We start from the raw sequence: 22,387 nt of genomic DNA, 5'->3' as shown, positions 1-22,387 counted from the left end.
TCTGTTCAGCAAAGCAATTAAGTATGTGCACATCTTTAAGTATGTCTAAGTCCTGGTCACGTCAATGAAGTGAAACACACGATTGAGTGCATTGCTGAGTAGGGATAAACTTAAGCATGTGACTAAATACTTTGCTAGAAGCCAGAGTAAGGAACTTCCTGTTGGAGTAATGGTGACCAGTAAATGTAGAATTGCAGAATCTAGAACCACAGAGCTTGAAATAGTAGAGGTCCCGTTCCATGAGAGTGGCCTCAAAACGCAACCAAATCCAAGAAATTTGACTTTGAAAACTAAACTGTGTCATAGGACACAGCACTTATATGCTGTATAGGTCGTCCTGCTGATTAATTTGAGAAAAACAGGCACATGACTAAAACAACAAGGAGTCCGGTGGCACCTTAAAGACTAATAGATTTATTTGGGCATAGGCTTTTATGGGTAAAAAAACACTTCTTCAGATGTGTGGAGTGAAAATTACAGATACAGGCATTATATACTGACACATGAAGAGAAGGGAGTTACCTCACAAGTGGAGAACCAGTGTTGACAGGGCCAATTCAGTCAGGGTGGATGTAGTCCACTCCCAATAATTGATGAGGAGCTGTCAAGTCCAGGAGAGGCAAAACTGCTTTTGTAGTGAGCCAGCCACTCCCTGTCCCTATTCAGGCTAAATTAATGGTGTTAAATTTCCAAAGAATTTTAGTTCTGCAGTTTCTCTTTGAAGTCTGTTTCTGAAGTTTTTTTGTTCAAGTATGGCTATTTTTAAATCTGTTAAAGAATGTCCAGGAAGATTGAAGTGCTCTCCTACTGGCTTTTGTATGTTACCATTCCTGATGTCCGATTTGTGTCCATTGACTTCATTTTAAAATGAATACACCCAGAGCTTCAGTTTTTAATAAATCAAACAAAATAAAGAGGGAAATAAAATGAGTTGGTAAACATATTTAATTCTAACTATAACTGCTATAAAAAGTTTTAAATCCTCAAACTGGGAGCTACTTTAACATTTAAACTAAGAAAATGTTCTTTCTTTACAAAAAAGCAACTGTACATTTAATCCTTTTCCCTTCTATTTTGCAGCGTTTCTCTAAGTGAACTCTGTGATGATGATGAGGACAATGTTGTGCAGGCATTTCACCAACTCAGTGACAGTTACTGGGAAAAACTGCAAAAAGTCTAACGCTAAAGACATAAAATCATCTATGTGCTGAAGCAACAAAATTCCAAAACTATGTTTCCTCATTTGTTATAACTTGGAAATTTTATTCTTTTGATAACTGCTTTAGGATAATAATTTAAAATTCGTTTTAATTACATAAAGTTTTGACATCTGTCAACAATTTAATTCCTCAGTAACTCAGTTTTATTATATATTTTATTGGTGTGGCTGGCTATTAGATGTGTTGATTTTACAGATTTTGTGACAATTATGGTACTCGTGGCTCTGCTGTGCATAGCAAAACATGTTTTGCTTGCCATGCTAGAGCTTTTTTTATATAAAAAGATTTAGTTTCAAGTATGTATTTGAAAGATTGTGCTAAATATTACGAATTTAAATTCAGAGATTATGTACAAAAATAACTTATGCTCTGTTTCTTTTATTAGTATTAATAAAAAGTAACTTTAATCCAGGGAATAACTTTAATTATACTCTTAAAAATAAATGTATTAATTCAAGTAATGTGTGCCATGACTTTCCTCTTATTTTTAAACTAAAATTATTACTTTTCTATTTTTTTTGTTTATGTCCAACAGCAAGGTTTTAATGATGAATTAGTAGACTGAAGATGCCATGACTGATATAAAAAACTGGGTCCAGAGTTTTGAAAAGGAAGTTAAAAAACTGGAAAGGGTGCAGAGAAGATCCACAAAGATGAGTGGAGGATGAGGGAAAAAATGCTTTACAATGAGAGACTTGAAGAGCTGAATTTGTTTATCTTATCAATCAAGAGGTGACTTGATAATTGTGTAAAAGGACCTTCATGGGGAGAAATACTGGGTAATAATGTAGCAAAGAATGGCCTAACAAGAACCAGTGGTTGGAAGTTAAAGCCAGACAAATTGAAATTAGAAATAACCCACACATTTTTAAGGCGAGAGTGATTAACCGTTGGAGCAAACTACCAAGGGAAATGGTGGATTCTCCATTTCTTGATGTCTTCATATCAAGACTGGTTTCCTTTCTGGAAGATATGCTTTAGCCAAACATAGGTTATATAGTGGTAACCAGATGAAATTCTATGGCATGTGTTACACAAGAAATTAGGTTAGATGAGCTACTGGGCCCTTCTGTCTTAAAAATCTATGAATCTATATAAAAATGGTGAAGGTACATTTGATCAATCAGAAGTTAGGTAAGGAAGAGAAATTATTTATGTATTCTTTTATCACTTAGAGTAAAATTCATTCCTGTGCAGCAGACCAGAAACTATACAGTTCCATCCAGGACTTACGCACCACTTAAATCCTACTTACGACCTCAAAATAGATCTTAAGTTTGATCCTGACCAATCTTGGCAAGTGATTGTATCAAGTGGCGCCATCATCTCCATCAGGGTATCAAAGTCCATGACAGGAGCTGGCTCCGACAGCTTGAGGAGAAAAGAGCCTGTAGGAAACACGCAGCTCCCAACCATGATACATAGATTTGCAATAACTGCCAAAGATCATGCAAATCTTGGATTGGCCTATTCAGTCAAATGAAACATTGCAAACCAATTACATCATAGGCTGCAATTCCCACCCTCTCTTGCAGACAAAAGGATGCCAACATATAGGCGGCCTGCTTTTTTATTTATTTATTTTGTAGCTCACAGGCCCTATTAACTTTAGGATGCTTGACTTTACAACCTAAATAACATTCTGTGACATGGTACACAAGAGCAGTCCCTAACCTCAGCCCTAAATAATTAATGCAGCAGCCAATTAACCCAATTCCAGGACCTCTGGTAAGTGGAAATTTTAATAATATAATATAATCAGACATGAGTTGAGTTGGGTATCATTAAGAAACCCTTTCACCCAAAAACACAATGGTACCAATCATGACAAACCTAGAACAATTATGTAGACATATATTCAAGAAAATGTTCAACTATCAACATTTTAAAAATTATATTTTAACTCAGTCATGTCAAACATTCAATCCCCATAAAGTTAAATGATGACCCTTGACTGACAGTACTGTGTTACCGGTTAATCCTGAGAACATGATTCCTGATTTTTTTAATGTTACAGACTACTATAAATGGAAGGAGTGCTTCAAGTTGATCTGCCATCATTGGCAAAAAAGACATGGTTTGGTGGTATTGATTATAAGCTTTGTTTATTACAAGAGTTATAATGAAGTATCATAGAATCATAGAATCATAGAATATCAGGGTTGGAAGGGACCCCAGAAGGTCATCTAGTCCAACCCCCTGCTCGAAGCAGGACCAATTCCCAGTTAAATCATCCCAGCCAGGGCTTTGTCAAGCCTGACCTTAAAAACCTCTAAGGAAGGAGATTCTACCACCTCCCTAGGTAACGCATTCCAGTGTTTCACCACCCTCTTAGTGAAAAAGTTTTTCCTAATATCCAATCTAAACCTCCCCCACTGCAACTTGAGACCATTACTCCTCGTTCTGTCATCTGCTACCATTGAGAACAGTCTAGAGCCATCCTCTTTGGAACCCCCTTTCAGGTAGTTGAAAGCAGCTATCAAATCCCCCCTCATTCTTCTCTTCTGCAGGCTAAACAATCCCAGCTCCCTCAGCCTCTCCTCATAACTCATGTGTTCCAGTCCCCTAATCATTTTTGTTGCCCTTCGCTGGACTCTCTCCAATTTATCCACATCCTTCTTGAAGTGTGGGGCCCAAAACTGGACACAGTACTCCAGATGAGGCCTCACCAATGTCGAATAGAGGGGAACGATCACGTCCCTCGATCTGCTCGCTATGCCCCTACTTATACATCCCAAAATGCCATTGGCCTTCTTGGCAACAAGGGCACACTGCTGACTCATATCCAGCTTCTCGTCCACTGTCACCCCTAGGTCCTTTTCCGCAGAACTGCTGCCTAGCCATTCGGTCCCTAGTCTGTAGCTGTGCATTGGGTTCTTCCGACCTAAGTGCAGGACCCTGCACTTATCCTTATTGAACCTCATCAGATTCCTTTTGGCCCAATCTTCCAATTGGTCTAGGTCCTTCTGTATCCTATCCCTCCCCTCCAGCGTATCTACCACTCCTCCCAGTTTAGTATCATCCGCAAATTTGCTGAGAGTGCAATCCACACCATCCTCCAGATCATTTATGAAGATATTGAATAAAACCGGCCCCAGGACCGACCCTTGGGGCACTCCACTTGATACCGGCTGCCAACTAGACATGGAGCCATTGATCACTACCCGTTGAGCCCGACAATTTAGCCAGCTTTCTACCCACCTTATAGTGCATTCATCCAGCCCATACTTCCTTAACTTGCTGACAAGAATACTATGGGAGACCGTGTCAAAAGCTTTGCTAAAGTCAAGAAACAATACATCCACTGCTTTCCCTTCATCCACAGAACCAGTAATCTCATCATAAAAGGCGATTAGATTAGTCAGGCATGACCTTCCCTTGGTGAATCCATGCTGGCTGTTCCTGATCACTTTCCTCTCATGCAAGTGCTTCAGGATTGATTCTTTGAGGACCTGCTCCATGATTTTTCCAGGGACTGAGGTGAGGCTGACTGGCCTGTAGTTCCCAGGATCTTCCTTCTTCCCTTTTTTAAAGATTGGCACTACATTAGCCTTTTTCCAGTCATCCGGGACTTCCCCGGTTCGCCATGAGTTTTCAAAGATAATGGCCAGTGGCTCTGCAATCACAGCTGCCAATTCCTTCAGCACTCTCGGATACAACTCGTCCGGCCCCATGGACTTGTGCACGTCCAGCTTTTCTAAATAGTCCCTAACCGCCTCTATCTCCACAGAGGGCTGGCCATCTCTTCCGCATTTTGTGATGCCCAGAGCAGCAGTCTGGGAGCTGACCTTGTTAGTGAAAACAGAGGCAAAAAAAGCATTGAGTACATTAGCTTTTTCCACATCCTCTGTCACTAGGTTGCCTCCCTCATTCAGTAAGGGGCCCACACATTCCTTGGCTTTCTTCTTGTTGCCAACATACCTGAAGAAACCCTTCTTGTTACTCTTGACATCTCTGGCTAGCTGCAGCTCCAGGTGCGATTTGGCCCTCCTGATAACATTCCTACATGCCCGAGCAATATTTTTATACTCTTCCCTGGTCATATGTCCAACCTTCCACTTCTTGTAAGCTTCTTTTTTATGTTTAAGATCCGCTAGGATTTCACCATTAAGCCAAGCTGGTCGCCTGCCATATTTACTATTCTTTCGACTCATCGGGATGGTTTGTCCCTGTAACCTCAACAGGGATTCCTTGAAATACAGCCAGCTCTCCTGGACTCCTTTCCCCTTCAAGTTAGTCCCCCAGGGGATCCTGGCCATCCGTTCCCTGAAGGAGTCGAAGTCTGCTTTCCTGAAGTCCAGGGTCCGTATCCTGCTGCTTACCTTTCTTCCCTGCGTCAGGATCCTGAACTCAACCAACTCATGGTCACTGCCTCCCAGATTCCCATCCACTTTTGCTTCCCCCACTAATTCTACCCGGTTTGTGAGCAGCAGGTCAAGAAAAGCGCCCCCCCTAGTTGGCTCCTCTAGCACTTGCGCCAGGAAATTGTCCCCTACGCTTTCCAAAAACTTCCTGGATTGTCTATGCACCGCTGTATTGCTCTCCCAGCAGATATCAGGAAAATTAAAGTCACCCATGAGAATCAGGGCATGCGATCTAGTAGCTTCCGTGAGCTGCCGGAAGAAAGCCTCATCCACCTCATCCCCCTGGTCCGGTGGTCTATAGCAGACTCCCACCACTACATCACTCTTGTTGCACACATTTCTAAACTTAATCCAGAGACACTCAGGTTTTTCTGCAGTTTTGTACCGGAGCTCTGAGCAGTCATACTGCTCCCTTACATACAGTGCTACTCCCCCACCTTTTCTGCCCTGCCTGTCCTTCCTGAACAGTTTATAACCATCCATGACAGTACTCCAGTCATATGAGTTATCCCACCAAGTCTCTGTTATTCCGATCACGTCATAGTTCCTTGACATCACCAGGACCTCCAGTTCTCCCTGCTTGTTTCCAAGGCTTTGTGCATTTGTATATAAGCACTTGAGATAACCTGTTGATTGCCCCTCATTGCCAGTATGAGGCAGGAGCCCTCCCCTCACAGACATTCCTGCCTGTGCTTCCTCCCGGTATCCCGCTTTCCCACTTACTGCAGGGCTTTGGTCTCCTTCCCCCGGTGAACCTAGTTTAAAGCCCTCCTCACTAGGTTAGCCAGCCTGCTGGCAAAGATGCTCTTCCCTCTCTTCGTAAGATGGAGCCCGTCTCTGCCCAGCACTCCTCCTTCATGGAACACCATCCCATGGTCAAAGAAACCAAAGCCTTCTCTCCGACACCACCTGCGTAGCCATTCGTTGACTTCCACGATTCGACGCTCCCTACCTAGGCCTTTTCCTTCCACGGGGAGGATGGACGAGAACACCACTTGCGCCTCCAACTCCTTTATTCTTCTTCCTAGAGCCACATAGTCCGCAGTGATCCGCTCAAGGTCATTCTTGGCAGTATCATTGGTGCCCACGTGGAGAAGCAGGAAGGGGTAGCGATCCGAGGGCTTGATGAGTCTCGGCAGTCTCTCCGTCACATCGCGAATCTTAGCCCCTGGCTAGCAGCAGACTTCTCGGTTTTCCCGGTCAGGGCGGCAGATAGATGACTCAGTCCCCCGGAGGAGAGAGTCCCCGACCACCACCACCCGCCTTCTCCTCTTGGGGGTGGTGGTCGTGGAACCCCCAACCTCAGGACAGCGCATCTCATGCCTTCCAACCAGCGGAGTCTCCTTCTGCTTTCTCGCCCCAGACATATCATCTGGTCCACTCTCCGCAACGATACCTGTGGAGAGAACATGAAAGCGGTTAGTTACCTGTGTCTGTGTTACTGGAACCCGGACATTCCGCTTACCTCTTCTGGAGGTCACATGTTGCCAAGCTTCTTCACTGGCCTCTTGGCTCCTCTGTGCAACCTGCTCTATATCTGTAGAGCTTTGTGCCCCTAGAAGCCTATCCTGAGTTTCGTCCAGGAAATCCTCAGTTTCCCGTATGCGTAAGTACAGGTTAAGACATCAGCATCTGGCTAGAAACTACTGGAATCCATCCACAAACATAGTTACATAGCATACATTTCATAACAGAATTAATTACAGTCCAAAAATAATTTATTACAAAATCCTTGTTTTTACTCTGGTCTTGATAATTTTTAGGTATCAATGGGGAGACAAGAGTACTGACTAGTAGCTGTATCTTTGGAGAACACCATCACAAAGGATCTGGTTAAACACAATGCTCAGTGTCACCTTGCATGCTATAAGAAATGCACATATAAACTGAATTTGGCAAGGTTGGGGAGGAAGTACATTAAGCATTGGGAAAAAGTTGAAAATGCCAGCACAACCTGACAAACCCAGATGAAGATGGAAAACTACAAGTTCAATTTTGTTTAGGCACTTTGCCATTTTGTTCGTAAGGAGTTGTTTGTGCACCATGTTGGTGACCTTCTTGAGACAACTGGCGCCTTTTTCTCTCTAAGGTGGGAAAGAGCAAGGGTCACATGGCCTGTGTTCTGCCTAGTAACAGGAGAGCATAAAAGACTGCTGCACCCGAGAGGAGAAGCTGTCCTTCCTGGTGGCAGTGCAGTACATGTCCTAGCCAAGACTTGGAGGGATCTACAGAAGACCACAGAAGAAGATCCAAACTCCATAGTTCCAGCTATCACTTCCTGATTGATTCCTATCTTACCTGTATCCTGAACTCCTGTGTTCTCACCTTGCTGTCCTGATGTATTCTATCCGTGATGTCTTCTGTTGTGGGTCCATTCCTCTGAACCTGGTGTTGTATGCTGTGTACCACTGTACCTTACCTGTAGTAAATTCTCCTTTGTCCTCATGGGTTTGGTACCTTGACTTTATGTCAGTTTGTTGTGTCAACCTGTATCTGTGTGCCCTTTGTGTATTGTTTTGCTGGGGGTCCTATAAGTTACTGTTTCATAAACCAATTTGCTTTATAGTTAACCATGCCCTTAGTTTTCTCTCCATTGATACATGTGGTTTCGGGGAGTGAGTCTGTTGGGTGGGGACTCTGAGATGTGGAACCTGGAGCACATCCAGTTAACCATAGGCAAGATCTGAGTTCCTGGTTAACACAGAGCTCTATTGAATTTCGAACAAAATATTAAGCATGACTGGGATGACTTCCCTAGAAGTAACCAAACACCATCTAGACTCCTTAGATGCTGTTAAATGCCAGGAAGGGACCATTTTAAAGCTACAGGATAAGCTTATTTGCACTGGTAACCCATTCATGTATGATGGACCGGAGCTAATTAATATCATGATGAAAGCAGTCTTCAGTGGTAAGATAGTTAAAGTATCAGAGTGAAGGTGGCAAGGACTATTTCAGAGCTAACTTCAGACAGGTCATTGTTCATTCCTGGTTGTGATCTCACACCAGATCTCTGCAGGACACTGATCTATGTGAGACTTTGGGAAAGTGTGAGTTCTCTGTGGTACCAGACATGATTGAAATTCAAATGCGATGGATCAATGGGAGGGATAGCTCAATGGTTTGAGCAGTGGCCTGCTAAACCCAGCTTGTGAGTTCAATCCTTGAGGGGGCCATTTAGGGATCTGGGGCAAAAATTGGGGATTGGTCCTGCTTTGAGCAGAGGGTTGGACTAGATGACCTCCTGAGGTTCCTTCCAACCCTGATATTCTATGATTCTATGAATGCATATGTGCCAGGCAAAAAGCAAACAAATCCACATCTTGCATGGTCTTCCTAAGCCAGCACCTATTAACAACATGACCGGTACCTTAGACCAACAGAGGCCTGTCAGCACAGTAATCAAGGATGGTATGGCTGAAGTACAAGCTCTAGACAAACTAGAAACTAACACTTGCTGAGATTTGGCAGAACACTTTATTATGAGGCTATTGAGAAAATTCTGGTGCTAAGAAGAAGTCTACCTTGTGTTTGACATGTATGCAGAGGAATCAATTAAAATATTACAAAAAAAAGAGACTCAATGGTATTGCACCTATCCAATACAAAATCATTGACTCCATGAACATCTCCAATGTCACAATGAAGAAGCTACTGTCTCATATTCTCACAAAAGACAAGTTTACTGTGTACCTTGCAGGAAAAATGCTTGAGCATTCCAACAATTTCTCAAAGAATTTCATCATTGCATGGCATAATGTATCTGCTGCCTCACACTGTTTAGTGGAGTTTCTTCATAGTTCCCATGACACTAAAATTATTTTGCATGCAATCAATGCCACAGATAGACATGCTACTAAAGTTTGGATTTTTGCACAAGACATAGCTGTTCTAGTGTTTTCTGTGAGATGCTACTCAAGACTTCCTCAAGATTGTGTTTTTTGTGCCTGTTGCTGGAAAACAAAATTACAGTATATTCCTCAGAGATGCATTTCTTTCATTTGGACCATTAAAAGCCATTGTCCTGCCAGGTTTCCATGCCCTTTTAGCATGTGACACTACTGGAAGGTTGACTTTGATTCAGCCTTCAAAGACTCTCTCCTCAATATGAAGTTGCTCCTAACAATTGAGACAATCACTGATGAGGCCATAAGTGCACAGGAGGTGTTCATATGCCAAGTTTACCATTTTAAGACCAGTATTACAACACTTGCAGAGCTATGCTGGTGGATGTTCTCCAAGAAGCAGAAAAATGGAGAAAAATTGCCATCAACCATGGGTGCATTTATACCTCCTGTCAATAGGACAAATTATCAAACAATGGAATGGCTCTGGAACAATCGAGTGCATCCAAAACTACCCTCCCTTATCAGGCATGGATGGGTCTTGGAGGATGGACTATGTTATATGTATAAATATATATAAATCACACCAGTTGTATGTGAAATATCAATCCTTCGGCTAATCAAATGCTTGTGTGCAAAGACCAGATACTCACCACCATGGAAATGTTTGACAGCCTGTCTTATATGGACATGTGTGAGTGTGAGATCAGTGTGATGTGTGGAGATGACACTAATGATGACTTTGATGCACAAATGTTTTCAGTCCTACATGTCAAGGTTAATTTCCCTAGGATTACCACAGGTCAATGTCTTTTTTATGTAAGCAATGCATGCCTGAGTTAAAGAATAATTTAATAATTTAATAATTTAAGCAGGAGAGTGAATTTGTGTGGGGGGGTGGAGGGTGAGAAAACCTGGATTTGTGCTGGAAATGGCCCACCTGATGATCACTTTAGATAAGCTATTACCAGCTGGACAATGGGGTGGGAGGAGGTATTTTTTCATATTCTCTGTGTATATATAAAGTCTGCTGCAGTTTCCACGGCATGCATCTGATGAAGTGAGCTGTAGCTCACGAAAGCTCATGCTCAAATAAATTGGTTAGTCTCTAAGGTGCCACAAGTACTCCTTTTCTTTTTGCGAATACAGACTAACACGGCTGTTACTCTGAAACCTGTCTTTATTGGCATGGTCTCTGTCTGGTTCTGTGATTGTTTCTGTCTGCTGTATAATTAATTTTGCTGCGTGTAAACTAATTAAGGTGGTGGGATATAATTGGTTAGCTAATCATGTTACAATATGTTAGGATTGGTTAGTTAAATTTCAGTAGAATGATTGGTTAAGGTATAGCTAAGAATATTACTATATAAATTAGGGGCAAACAGGAAGTAAGTTGGGATTAGAAAATAAGGAAAAAGGAATTTGTATTTAAGCTCGCTGGAAGTTCACCCCAATAAACATCGAATTGTTTGCACCTTCGGACTTCGGGTATTGTTGCTCTCTGTTCATGCGAGAAGGACCAGGGAAGTGGGAGAGTGAAGGAATAAGCTCTCTAACAATTTTTACAAAAAAAGAAAAGGAGTACTTGTGGCACCTTAGAGACTAACCAATTTATTTGAGCATGAGCTTTCGTGAGCTATAGCTCACTTCATCGCATGCATACTGTGGAAACTGCAGAAGACACTATTTACACAGAGACCATGAAACAATACCTCCTCCCACCCCACTCTCCTGCTGGTAATAGCTTATCTAAAGTGATCATCAAGTTGGGCCATTTCCAGCAGAAATCAAATTTTACAAATCAAATGACGCCTCCCTTACTTTTCTATCACTAACTTGCCCAATACAATGAGATTTCACTACATTAGGCTCCCAGACTATCTCTGAGGAACTCTTCATGACACTTGCAGCACTACTCCCTGTGGCTCCTGATGCCTTCACAGAGCTGCAGACTCAGTGTTATAGACTACAAGTTACATGACATAGAAAAAGCTGTTTTCAGAAACCCTGAAAAGACTTCTGCTTGGAACAATTCTTATTAAAAAAAAACTTCCTTTGAGGTTTGAAGTCTGGTTGGGCAGGACCCGGAGGGCATAGGTGCTGACTTTTGGTTTTGCCGGTGGATGCCCCATCCTGGCTCCGGCCCCTCCCCCACTCCACCTCTTCCTGCCCCCGCTCTGCCCCCTCCCCTTAGGTCCTCTCCCCTGAGCATCTCCTGCCCACTGCTCACTCCTTTCTGACCCCTACTGCCTTGAAGGTGAGGTGTCTGTGTTTGGGGGGCTCAGCCGCCCGCCAAAACTGGCAATTTTCAGCATATTTATACTCTTCTTTCATATTCTGTTATTGAATGTGTGTCTATCATTGGCATCTTAACAATGTAATCATTATTAAAATAGTAATGAAATATATCATTAATAATGATGAATTACAGTATATTAAAATCATTACATTCAGCTACAAGCTGTCTTCACTAACATCCCAATTTAAAGACATTACGTTCACTCTGGGCTTCACTCCTGCTTAGGGCCTGTTTGGGATCTGAGGCCACTGATGGCTGTGGGAAGAAGGTGGATGGGAGGGACAAGCAGTGGAGAGTCTTTCCCCTCTCCCTGCCCCTTTCTCCTTTCCCTTCCTTTCGCTCTTCCTGCCCCTTTCCCTTTCTGTTGTTTCTTCTCTAAGTCCTTGCTCCCCTTCCAGCTGTTTCCCTCTTCTTGCTTCCCACCCATGTCCCTTTTCCCATCTCTCTCTGCTCCCCACCTCCCTTAGTGGTTAATGCACAGGCCTCAGGCTCAGGCGTTCTGGATTTGATTCTCTGCTCTGCCATAGACTCCCTGCTTAGCCTTGGGAAAGTCACTTCACCTCTGTGTGCCCTAGATCCCACCTGCCAAATGGGGCTATTGCTGACCCTGCCTCCTAGGCTAAATTCATTCATGGCTGTGTGATGATGGGGGAAATGGAGATACCAATGTTGGTAGATTTGGGGTGTATTTCTCCAGAGCCAGAGAGTGAGAGCCAGCTCACCAGGGGGGATGGGAGAGAGAGGGACTCAGTCCAGCTCCGCAAGGAGTGGGATCAGGGCTTTAGCTCTGCAGCTTCTGCCACTAGGGTTGCTGGGGCTCCCGAGCCGGGGACTTGAGCCCCACATGTTCTGCCAGGGTCCGGGGCTTCTCCCCCGCAGTGCAGCTCCTGCCAGGGTCCAGGGCTTCTCCTCTTTCCCCCTCCCCCACCAGCATGGCTCCTGCCAGGGTCCGGGGCTTCTCCTCCACGCCCCCCCTACCCCCAGCGTGGCTCCTGCCAGGGCTTCTCCCTAGCGCGGCTCCTGCCGGGGTCTGGGGCTTCTCCTCCCTCCCACTCCCCCCAGTGCAGCTCCTGCCAGGGTCCAAGGCTTTTCCTCCCCCTAACCCACCACTGCACCCAACCCTAGCCTAGCTGGGCTCCCTTGGGTCACCTGATGCCTGCTGTGGCCAGAGTGGAGCCTGGCTGGCAGGGAGCAACCATACAGGTGGACGTCATGGCCAAAAGCCCAAGAGGTGTGGGGCAGCCCTAGGCGAGCAAGGGCTGGCTGTGCTGCTGCTGGTAGCCCAGCACTCCTGCTCATGCCTAACCCTAAGTCTTTTTTTTGTGAGACTCACTCAGCCCCTGCCAGAGCAGAGAGGTGGGAAACAGTTGATCTGAGCCTACCCGCCAAACTGCTGATCACAGCTGCACGTAGGCTGCCCCTAGGAAACAACTCATCTGCCGAGGCACCCGCAAAACAGTTGATCCCTGGCTGCCAACAGCTGGTCATCCCAGTGGGTGCTGAACACCCCCTATTTTTTTTCTGTGGGTGCTCCAGCCCCGGAGCACCCACGGAGTCGGCGCTTATGCCAGAGGGGATTTAAGGTGGGCATACCTGCCAACTAGGAATCAATTTTTTCCTTAAGACTAACCTTTTGGCAATAATCCCAATACATGAGTCAATAATGATTAATATATTATATAAAAGTACTTTTAATTGAACCATCAGGAAGAGTGCAGGACTAAAACCATGAAATCCCGTGACCTAATTGCTACAACCTTTGTCCTTCTTTTCCTCACTACCTCTCTACTGTTTGCTATCCTCACTCACATCACTGTAAACTATTCACGGCAGGGCCCTTATCTGTCTTTACTGTAAAATGCCTAGGGCACAGAAGAATTATTAATAGCACTAGTAATAGAGGTGGTCCAAAACCAGACTCTACCACCGAAAACCACCCAGATCTGGGGGGATTCTTAATCTGAACCCCAATCTGGACCTGAAATTTGTAGTCAGCCCTTATTTCTATAGGGTCATATTGTGATATCCTTCCACGTGTTGAACAGTACCTTATAGGTGTAAGATTCCATTCAATATGGGGAAGGATATCACTGTCTAACTCGTAATGGGTAGAACCTAACACTATAATAATGGGTAGAACCTAACACTATCTCTATATTGGGTCCAACCAAAACGGTGCTTGAAAGACTGATGTGCCTTAGTTGCATTATTCTTTTCCTCTTCTTGGGAGCTGTGAGACTTGCATTACTTAGAAAGTTTAGGTGTAGAGAGTGTTCCTCCATGACATGCAATTTCCCCACAATTCTTAAATCATATACGCTAATTGTTACTACTGTATTTAGAAGTGACAATCAATATGAGTTACAAAAATATTTTTTAAAACTCTTTTCCTCAGAAAGCTCCTCTTCTCTTTAAATTACATTTTCTCTCCCCAATTGTCCCCATTTCCCTATCTCAGATGTCGGCAGGTAGGCATGTTCTGGAGGTGTAAAATTCAGATCCTGAACCAGCAACACCCTGAAATAAGGATTCAGTGTTTGGTTTGGCCTATTATAGAAATGTGGAGGAATAGCTGCAACATACAGGTCTACTATCTAATCCACATAGCTATTTATACCATACTCACCTCATGACATCTAGAGGCTGGTCCATGAGGCTCAGCACCGCGGACCAGACTTGGGATAATATTGGGCTCTGATGTTTTGTTTGGGCATATTATAGAAACTGAACCATAAGGCACAATTTTGGTCCAAGTTTTGACGCCCCCACAGGTCCGGGGGATCCGGCTCTGACTCCGCCTGCTGTGATAAGAAAGGGAGAGCGGCTCGGCACCATAGGCCTGGGTCTGCGTTCAGAGTCAGCCAAAGGCTGGGGGCACTGGGGGCTCGTCCGGGCTTTGTCTCGGTGTCTTCCCCTTCCTTCCCCCGGGCGGGGCGGGCGCCTGCAGCAGCCGGGAGCGGCGCCAGCGGACCAAACTGGTCCCGGGTGCTTTCGAGAGGAGTCGGAGCAAAGGCCGCGGCAGCTCGGCGGGGGCGGCGACAGCAGTGGCTATAAAGAGCTCTCGTTTGCCCCTCTCGGGATGCCGGGCTCGCCGCGTCCTCAGCCGCTGGTCGCGGGGAGCAGAAGTGTAAGGAGCGGGCGCGAGGCGGGAGACAGAGCGCAGCGGGGAGAGACAGGACCTGTGCCGGGGGCTGAGCTGCGGGGCGCCGGGACCTGCCTCCTGCGCTCGGGGAGGGGATGCCCGCACCTGTCCCTGACTGAGGAGGGGGTGCCAGGACCGCTCGCCTGAGCTCGGGCTGGCGATGGAGGGATGCTGGGCACAACCTGAGCCGGCCGCTGCCCATTCTCACCTGCTGCTCCTCACATGGAGCCGGCGGGGTTCGCCTCCGCCCTGCCTCTGCTGGAAGAGGGGCTGCCATTAGTGGGCCACTGTGCCTCACTCTTCAGTGTTGCGTTTAGCAGCGTTCTCAGCGCTCTAAAAGGCAGAGTAGACCTGACCCCGACCGGGGAGCACCGCGGGGCCTTTTGTTTTCGAAGGGCAGGGCGGAAGTTGTTTACGATATTAGACAATGATACCTACTATCCTGGTTTGTTTTCAGTGCGGTTTGTTTAAGAGAGCAATACTTGCTCTGCAAACTCATCTCGTTGGCATGCACAGGCTGCCAAGCTTGCTGAAGTTGACTAGATGCAACATTTATTTGACCCACTTGATTTTCTACCTTATATTTGTGAATTATTTATATGAAGTTTATTAATACCGTTTGTTTATTTATTTGAAACAGGCCTTTTCTTTTCTTTTCGATAACACTGTGGTGTTATATGTTTCTTGATTCTGCAAGAAGGCAATGCTGTATTTGGTACTATCTCTTTCCATAGTGGAATATTTGTAAACTACAGTAGAACCTTAGAGTTACAAACACCTCAGGAATGGAGGTTGGTTGTAACTCTGAAATGTTTGTAATTGTGAACAAAACCTTATGGCTGTTCTTTCAAAAGTTTACAACTGAACGTTGACTTCCTTCAGCTTTGAACTTTACTATGCAGAAGAAAAATGCTGCTTTTAACCGTCTTAATTTCAATGAAACAAGCACAGAAAGTTTCCTTACCTTGTCAAGTCTTCTTTTTAAACTTCCCCTTTATTTTTTTAGTTGCTTACATTTTCCACAGTACTGTACTATACAGTATCTGGGTTTTTTGTTTGTTTGTTTTGTCTCTACTGCCTGATTGCATACTTCTGGTTCCAAATGAGGTGTGCTGAATGAACTGACTGCTCAGTTCGAATTTGTAACTCTAGTGTTTGTAACTCTGAGGTCATACTGTATTATTCATTACGGTATAACATCTTTTTAATTTTACATTTATTCCACTTTAAACAAATACTCAGTGAAATGTATTCTTTTAGCTCCATGATGCTAAACTTTATAGGTGTAAACCAAAGCTCTCTGTGTGGTATAATTTTTTAGTTAGACAGAATAGTGAGTACATGGTGCTTAATAGTGGGTGGTCCCTGTTCAGAAGGCTTTGTGCAGGGTCCAGTCCTCCATGCCATACTCAAGCAAAATCTGACAAGTCAAAAGGAGTTTTTCCTGAGTAAATAGTAGGTGGGCCCACAGTCTGAAGACATACACGTAAAAGACCACATATATGGAGTCATACTGTTTTGTGGAGGAGCTGAATATTCTTTGTTTTGGTTTTCACCAAGAAGGTTAGCAGTGATTGGATGTCTAACATAGTGAATGCCTGTCAGGGTTGTTAAGCACTGGAATAAATTGCCTAGGGAGGTTGTGGAATCTCCATCATTGGAGATTTTTAAGAGCAGGTTAGACAAACACCTGTCGGGGTGGTCTTGATAATACTTAGTCCTGCCATGAATGCAGGGGACTGGACTAGATTACCTCTCAAGGTCCCTTCCAGTCCTACTATTCTATGATTCTATGCTTTGCTCAACATTACCATAGTTCAGTGGGCAGTTACTAGTATTTTGTATTTCAGTAGCCCACAAGTCCTAGACAAAATTGGGGCCCCATTGTGCTAGGCACAGTACAAACAACCAATGACATTTGCTGGAAAGGTTGCATGTAAGAAAAAAATATGTCAGATTCAGCAAAATATTTAAACTTTCTGAAGTTAGTGGACTACCCATGTACTCATGCATTTGTGTAAGTGCTTTGCTGAATTGGAACCCGTGTTCTTCTGACAAAGTCAGTGGGAGTTTTGGGGTGCAAAGAATTGAGGATCAGTCCTTAGAGGGGGACACTAAAGATTTTTTTAAAAGATCCCTAAAACCAGCTTTTCCACATAAATGAAAAAATAAAAAAAAATCAAAGCTTTTAATCTACTTTCTGCCTTTTATTATTACCAAATACATAGAATGTTGTGAAGCTCTTTAGTTATAAACTTTGTACTTCTAAAGATAATGAATATTAAAGTTCATATTTAAAATTGATAACCACCACATAAAAATGTAGTCCTTGACTTGTATGATATCTTAAAAGTAGTTATAACAGTACAAATTCTATGTACAGATTATAGCTATTACAGTTCAAATTTATTGTTATGATAACCATATAAGATATAGTACTTGATTTGTGTATGATATTTTAAAAATAGCTGTAACCAGGGGTGAAAGTAACTTAAAGGACTTACCGGTACACCGGAGTCCTAAGCAGGGGGCGTGGCCTCGACTGGAAGAGGCATGGCCTCAACCAGAAGAGGCAGGGCCTTTAAAGGCCCAGGGCTCCGGCTGTGACTAGGAGCCCTAGGGACTTTAAATCACCCACAGAGCTACCAGTTGCAGAGGCAGCTGGGAGTCCCGGGGCGATTTAAAGGGCCTGGGCTCTGGCCATCGCTACCGCAGCGGAGCTCCGGGCCCTTTAAATCAGCGCGGGAGCCCTGCCGCCACTACCCCGGGGCTCCAGCAGTCATGCTCAGGAGGCTGTGGGGAGCCCGGGGCCCTTTAAAGCGCCAGCCTGGGGAACCCAGTCCGGTCCGGCACAGCGTATTGGCTTTTGCCGGTACGCTGTACCGTACTGTACCGGCTTACTTTCACCTCTGGCTGTAACAATGCAAATATTGTATACAATACGTTTTATTTGCTTTTATCTTTCATATGTTTTGAAAGTACTGTTTTCTTGTATTTGATTGTTTATTTGACACCCTGAGCATCTTTTCTGGAGATGGGAGCTTTATTACTGCAAAACAATTATAAATGAAATTTATATTTACTAACCATTATTTGTAAGATTATTTTCCTTTTCCTTTTGTTTTATTTTGGTAACTAAAATAAAAGAGACAGTGATATCCATTTTTTAAAATTGCAGACACTAAACAAACACATAACAAGTGGTGTTTATACCTTGTGCCTACCTGCTAGGTGAATTTCAACCCTGTAAAGTAGGATGGGCACCAATAGTTATTTTTATTCATTTAAATACATCTATCAGAAAATAATAACATTAGGTACTAGGATCAATAAGGTGTGATATTATTTTGCTGTGGAGAAACTCACTGCACCAAATCCAAAAAACCTTATAATACTCTGCTATTTGGGAACCATATATGAATCCAACACTTATGCTCCTGGATCTTAGTGTGTTATATTATCACAATTATTGAAAATATTGGCTGTCCTTTTTCTTCTTCTCCTTCTTATGACTGGAGTTTGCATTTTATTTGTAAGTGATATTTTCTCATAAAAAAGTATTGTCATTAAATGTTTGCAGTAATAAACCTGCCACATATTCTCCTTACTATATTTGTAGTGTGGAACTTATTCTAGTAACAATCTTCAAAAATTAAAATAAAATAAATAAAATAAAAAAATTAAATAAAATAAATAAAATAAGATAGGTTGATAGGGAATTATGTAAGATAGGAGGGGGCTGGATAAGTCTTTGGTGTGTGTGAATGAAATGTAATCACTGAGATGTTGGCTATGCTGATGTGTCAGCATAGGATGAATTAGAAGATATTCTGCAAACCCTTATTTATACGAGCAAATACAAGTACAAGTAGCTCATACAAGTAGCTCCATTAAAAGCAAAGAGATTTTTAGTAATTTTAAGCTATTTGTGTTGAAAAGGCCCCAATCCTGCAAAGAAGTGCATGTAGGCAGACCCCTGCTCTTATGCAGAGCCCCAATGGCCCCTGACCAACACAGGATTGAAAAAGCTGAAAGGTGGTACAGAACCATCTTTCCCTTATTCTGGATTTACATTTTACATAGCTGAGCCCATTGACTGCAGTGGAAGTTCTGTGTTAGTAAAGCAAGCAAGATTTGGTGCTTTATTTTTCTCCATATTCCTTTAGGTGAATAAGCCATGGCCCTGTGTATGGGGCAATATAGAGATGAATCAACCCAGCAACAGTTTTGTGGGACATGCCTCCTAGCTCCCTGGCACTCCAGAGAAAGAAAGCTACTACAGCACCTCTTTAAAAGGTGCAAGATTAGAAGAGGTTCCTTGCACCTTTCCTCCCCTTCCCCTTTTGTTCACCCATTGAAGGGCCACACAATTTTTTTCTTGTTGAATAAGTTCTTGTTGAATAAGGATGACTGACTTGATGTGCGAAGAAAAAAGATTTGACAAATTTTAGGAAACTGAATTATATGAAAATGTTGAGTAATTATTGCAGAATGTAATAGTGAGTAGAGTTTGTTGGAAAATGGAAAAAATTCTCACAGGGATAGTCACAAAATGCTTTCTTTTTTTTGCCCAAGTTTTATTCAATGGAAATTTTCCAGTCACCTCTAATAGCAAGGTGGATAATTTAATGAACCAAGTCTAAGAGCACACCATAGTTACTGAAAATTAATGACTAGCGATTAAATACATTTTTATTTTTAGAGACCAAAAAGAAAGTCTGATGGCTTCTGCACAAGCTGATCCTCAGGAAGATGGGAGTGTGAATGGGAGTGAGAGTGACAGTAGTGCTGATGAAGAGAGCGAGACCACGGACAGTAGTCTGGAGCATTATTCTTCCCCATTTGATGGAGAAGAAGATGGAGAAAAAGAAGTTGAAGAAGATAAAAGCCATCATGACTTTTCAGGTATATTGAGAGCTGAAGAAGAGTTGCAACATGTTTCAAAAGCTGATAGAGAAGATTCCAAAGAACTCAGGGACACACGTGAGTCCCCAAATCCTGGTGAGATGTTAGCTGCTTATGCCAGTGGTTCCCAAACTTGTTCCACCACTTGTGCAGGGAAAGCCCTGGTGGGCTGGGCCGGTTTGTTTACCTGCCACATCCGCAAGTTTGGCTGATTGCAGCTCTCAGTGGCCACGGTTCGCTGCTCCAGGCCAATGGGAGCTGCTGGAAGTGGCGTGGGCCGAGGAACGTACTGGCCGCCGCTTCCAGCAGCTCCCATTGGCCTGGAGCAGCGAACCGCGGCCACTGGGAGCCGCGATTGGCTGAACATGTGGACACAGCAGGTAAGCAAACTGGCCTGGCCCGCCAGGGGCTTTCCCTGCAGTATCGGTGGAACAAATTTGGGAACCAGTGGCTTATGCTAATGTCTAATTTTTATGGTGTTCTCTTACCACATGAATTCCTTGTAACTGTTTGAGTAAAATCCATATGTTTATTTTAGAACAAAGAGAATGTCTTGGATTTCTGAAGAAACTGTCTTTATTCATTTGGAAATCCCTGTCACAAGCTAAGTATGTACAGTGAGTTTCACTGAAATAAATGTAAAAATAATTTGTTAGGAAAAAGTTTCCATTAAATCCAGTAGTTGGCATTGTTAGCATAATATAATACTGTACCTTTTACTGTGACTGTCCACTATTCATCCAGGTTTATTGAAAATCAGGCGATCGGGGTGTCAAATTAATTCTCTGAAAGAGACTGAATTCCACTTTTAATTATGGTCAGTGGGCTGGGCATTTAGGACTCTATACTCTGCTCAGTCCATAGCAGAATGCCCACTGACACCAATGGGAGGTTTACACAAAGCTCTAGCCAGTCCTCCCCAACATCTTTCTTCAGCTTCTATTCTTCCCAACAGCTCTTGTTACTAGTTCTCATCTCTGTTAGCACCCTCTCTCTCACAAGTCTCCTGTAGCTCTCTCCCAGTAGCTCTTGCCAGCTCTCCACTGCTTCTCTCTGCCTCCAGCAGCTCTCCCATGCTGCATCCTATCTGTCTCTGTGGCTCTCCTTTCCTTTTCAGGTACCGCTCACAGGCCCTTCCTATCTCTTTCAGGCAGCATTCCTCCACTGCTTTCCTGGCTCTTTATACAGCCCAGATGCCTTCTCTTAAGCCCAGTTGGCAGGCAGCTGACTAGTCATAGGTGCACTGAACCTAATCCCTCTTAAAGAGGCCAGTCACCCTGTGACAAGATGACAATCCTACTGGGTTTTTCAGAAGTGCCCAGGTGCCATCTTTCCCTCATTTCCCTGTGATCTTCAGCAGGAAGAGGTCTGGCTCCAAGTCTTCTTTCTGGCTGGGCTAAGGCAAATCTTATATCTTCCTGACATAAGCAGCCTTCATATTAGGGGTGGAGTGAAGAAAGAATCTCCCTAATTGTTGGTTTGCTGGAGGGAATCCATCATGATTAGATTCTTCTTGCTAATAGGATACGCTGACATTTCTGGGGCTGAGGAAAGAGGTAATATTCAATATCTTTTCATCTCCTTTTAAAATTCTTCCCTACTTGAAAGAATTCATCCTTTTAAGATGTTAAAAGAACTCCCTTACCTCGCTGAAGTTATTGGCATGAATATAATTGTTATATATTATAACTGGGGCGTCTGGCAAGATGGTGCCCACTATACATTCTGTGGTTGTATCCAATGGGACACTTTTCTGTCAGAATCAGGAACAGCTTCCGCAGAAACAGATATGAGTGGTAGCAGCCATAAAATTTGATTTGGGCTAGATAGCATCCACAGTGTTGAAGAGTGAGAAAATTTCCATTACATTGAATAAATGAAGAGGAATGTTGGCAGCTTATGACCGACTTTAGAGGCAAGAAAGATAGATTTCTTCTGAATTGGCCTATACTACTCAATTTTGTAGATTTTAAAACAAGTTTTCTAGTGAATTAAATCTTTTAGCAATCAAATGTCTGCCCCCCCCCGCCCCCGGCATTTCCATTTGTGCAAGATTATGCTTATACTCTTTCTCTTTTCATTCAGGTGTGTCAGTTTACTAAATGACTTTGTGGAGTCTGAATTTTTTGTGATCGATGGGGATTCCCTGCTTCTCAAGTATTTATGCAAGAAAAGACAATATCTGCCCTTCTTTTACTTAGTTGAATGCTTTCTGCTGGATTTCACCCAAAAAGGAGCAAAATATGTAATTGTTTTCTTCAAGGTACTGTAACAACCAACTCTTATTTGCATACTGTTTAAACCACTGCACTATTTCAAAAGGAATGGATTGTAAGAAAGGAAATTTCATCAGTAGATTTTTAAAAAAATACAATCTATAATAATTATGAACCCAATCTTGCTCCCCTACCCCGAATTCATATGCAGAAGGGATCTGCTTATCTAGACCTCACATCCCCAGGCACAAGACTGACTCAGCAACAGCTGGTTTTCTGTCCCAGGGCTCTGCTGAGGAGGCAAAAATGAGCAGTTCTGAAAGATTCACGTTGTTCCCTCACTGGTCTTGCAGACATTGGACCCAGGCTTCTGTCTGTAGTAGCTATTCTGTGGCA

At 43.4% G+C, this 22,387-nt stretch overlaps 3 protein-coding genes across 3 annotated transcripts in view; all 3 read left to right on the top strand.

Annotated features, from left to right (window-relative positions):
- Positions 1-1,477, top strand: part of LOC311520161 (putative ATP-dependent RNA helicase DDX60) — a 69,224-nt gene extending 67,747 nt beyond the window's left edge. Inside the window, exon 38 of the mRNA XM_084627431.1 lies at positions 1,081-1,477. Within this exon, the coding sequence (XP_084483557.1) occupies positions 1,081-1,180 (100 nt within the window). The 3' untranslated portion in view covers positions 1,181-1,477. The remainder of the gene's footprint in view (positions 1-1,080) is intronic.
- Positions 1,478-14,733: 13,256 nt separating this feature from the next.
- Positions 14,734-22,047, top strand: LOC311519327 (uncharacterized protein; the record flags this gene model as incomplete). The annotated part of the gene is made up of 4 exons (XM_084625746.1): positions 14,734-14,855; positions 19,573-19,853; positions 20,314-20,392; positions 21,861-22,047. The coding sequence occupies exons 2-4, from the start codon at positions 19,592-19,594 to the stop codon at positions 22,045-22,047; spliced, it is 528 nt and encodes a 175-aa protein (XP_084481872.1). The 5' UTR covers positions 14,734-14,855; positions 19,573-19,591.
- The window catches only part of LOC311520162 (putative ATP-dependent RNA helicase DDX60), a 69,422-nt gene continuing 69,059 nt past the window's right edge, over positions 22,025-22,387 (top strand). The window contains exon 1 of the mRNA XM_084627432.1: positions 22,025-22,038. The gene's annotated coding sequence lies outside the window, so the exon portion shown is untranslated. The remainder of the gene's footprint in view (positions 22,039-22,387) is intronic.

Source organism: Lepidochelys olivacea (assembly GCF_965140295.1).
Source record: "Lepidochelys olivacea isolate rLepOli2 genome assembly, chromosome: 4".
Classification (NCBI taxonomy): Eukaryota; Metazoa; Chordata; order Testudines; family Cheloniidae; genus Lepidochelys; species Lepidochelys olivacea.
This window is presented reverse-complemented; position numbering and strand designations above follow the sequence as displayed.